This window comes from Vigna radiata, unplaced genomic scaffold, assembly GCF_000741045.1.
Source record: "Vigna radiata var. radiata cultivar VC1973A unplaced genomic scaffold, Vradiata_ver6 scaffold_299, whole genome shotgun sequence".
Taxonomy (NCBI): domain Eukaryota; kingdom Viridiplantae; phylum Streptophyta; class Magnoliopsida; order Fabales; family Fabaceae; genus Vigna; species Vigna radiata.
Window position 1 is genome coordinate 207,046 of NW_014542029.1, and position 1,598 is coordinate 208,643.

A 1,598-nucleotide genomic window follows, 5' to 3' on the forward strand; every position below is an offset into this window, starting at 1 on the left:
AACTCCAATCAATTCAAACTCCAAACAATCTAAACAAATTCCAAGCAAACATATATATTATATATAAACAAAACAGAAGTCCATTAACCAATAGTCCTCATAATGTGCAAAGTCATAAATTGTTCTTAGAAGCTAAAGAAGTAATAATATAAGTAATGTGCAAAACCATAAAATCTAATAGTCCTAATAATGATCAGCTTGATGATTTTCTTCCTCTTCATTGTTATGAGGCCCTGAAGTTGGCTGGACAGATGGGGATTGGACTGATGGGGTCTGGACTGGTATGAGGGGTTGCACTTCTCTAGGCTGGACTGGTGTGGGCTACGAATGAGAGGTCGGAGGCACTGCAGACTCGGGAAGCAATCTCATGACCAGTTCTTTAAAACTGGTAAACTCTTGTCTCAGTTCATTATATTCTCGTTCACGTGTTTGAAGCCGCTGCGTCTCATGAACGGTCTCATTAGGACGTTGGGAGGAAGAAGAAGGTTGGTGGTTTAGACCACCACGACCTTTACTGTAATTTGCAGCCAATTGTCCTGCCCCATAAATTCTTCCTTTTTTCTTTCCACCAACAACATCAATCCAACATTGTGACCTAATAAGGTCATGGTCATCATCTGGTTGTTGGGTTGACTGAGGACATGAAGAATGTGAGGATCTGACCCGTGAAAGTTTTGCAGAGAATTCTTCCTGTTAAAAGTGATTATAAAGTATCAGTAAAATGTACAATACAAGGCACACAATTATGAATCAATACTCCAATTACTAGTATTTTCTTACATGGGTCTTGTGGGACCTTTCATCAATGAACTGGTCAGTTCCCTTGCGAAGATGAGTTTGGTGGAAAACTTCATCAACATGCACAACTCGACCCAATGCAGCTGCCTGTATCAAAATAAAAAGTTTGATATGTACATTGAAATTAAAGTTACATAAGTTATATGACTAAATGGATGCTTACCACACTAGTGCAGCAAGGGGCTTTTACCGAGGTTATTTTTCACTATAGGTCGCGGTTTACGAACCGCGGCATATTCAGCCGCGGTAGTAAGTCAAAGACTTTAGGCCGCGGTTACAACCGCGGTATAAAAGTTCCGCAATATGCCGCGGTTGTCCAAAGAACCGCTGCCTAAGTCCTTTTTTTTTAAAAAAAAAAAGAATAGTCCACTATATGCCGTGGTTCAACCGCGGCAAAAAGTGTCCACTATAGGCCGCGGTTAGTGCAAGAACCGCGACCATATGTCTCTTTTTAAAAAAAAAAAATTAAAACGAAAAAGTATATGCCGCGGTTCAGGTCACAACCGCGGCATATTCCCCTGCAGTTTTTTAAAATTGCAGGTCTGTTTTTGTGATATCCACTACCACAAAAACAGACCTGCATATAAAAACATATACAGAAATTCAATTTCAACATAACAAAGACATGTTCAAATGTATTTCAACATCAAATAAAGTACATAGTCTAAGAAAATACAATCTAATCAAATGCAATGTTTAAATCTAAGAGCTATTGTATAATCTAATTATAGACTTCACAGCAGCCTTCCTAATGAATAGTAGTGGCTTCTCAGGAACTGGTGTAGTAGTCTTGAATCTCT

At 38.9% G+C, this 1,598-nt stretch overlaps 1 protein-coding gene across 1 annotated transcript in view; it reads right to left on the reverse strand.

Moving 5' to 3' along the window:
- Positions 1 to 321: 321 nt before the first annotated feature.
- The window catches only part of LOC106778973, a 10,521-nt gene continuing 9,244 nt past the window's right edge, over positions 322 to 1,598 (reverse strand). The window contains exons 5-6 of the mRNA XM_014666982.1: positions 781 to 885; positions 322 to 690 (exon numbers count right to left, since the gene is read on the reverse strand). Of these exons, the coding sequence (XP_014522468.1) occupies positions 322 to 690; positions 781 to 885 (474 nt within the window). The remainder of the gene's footprint in view (positions 691 to 780; positions 886 to 1,598) is intronic.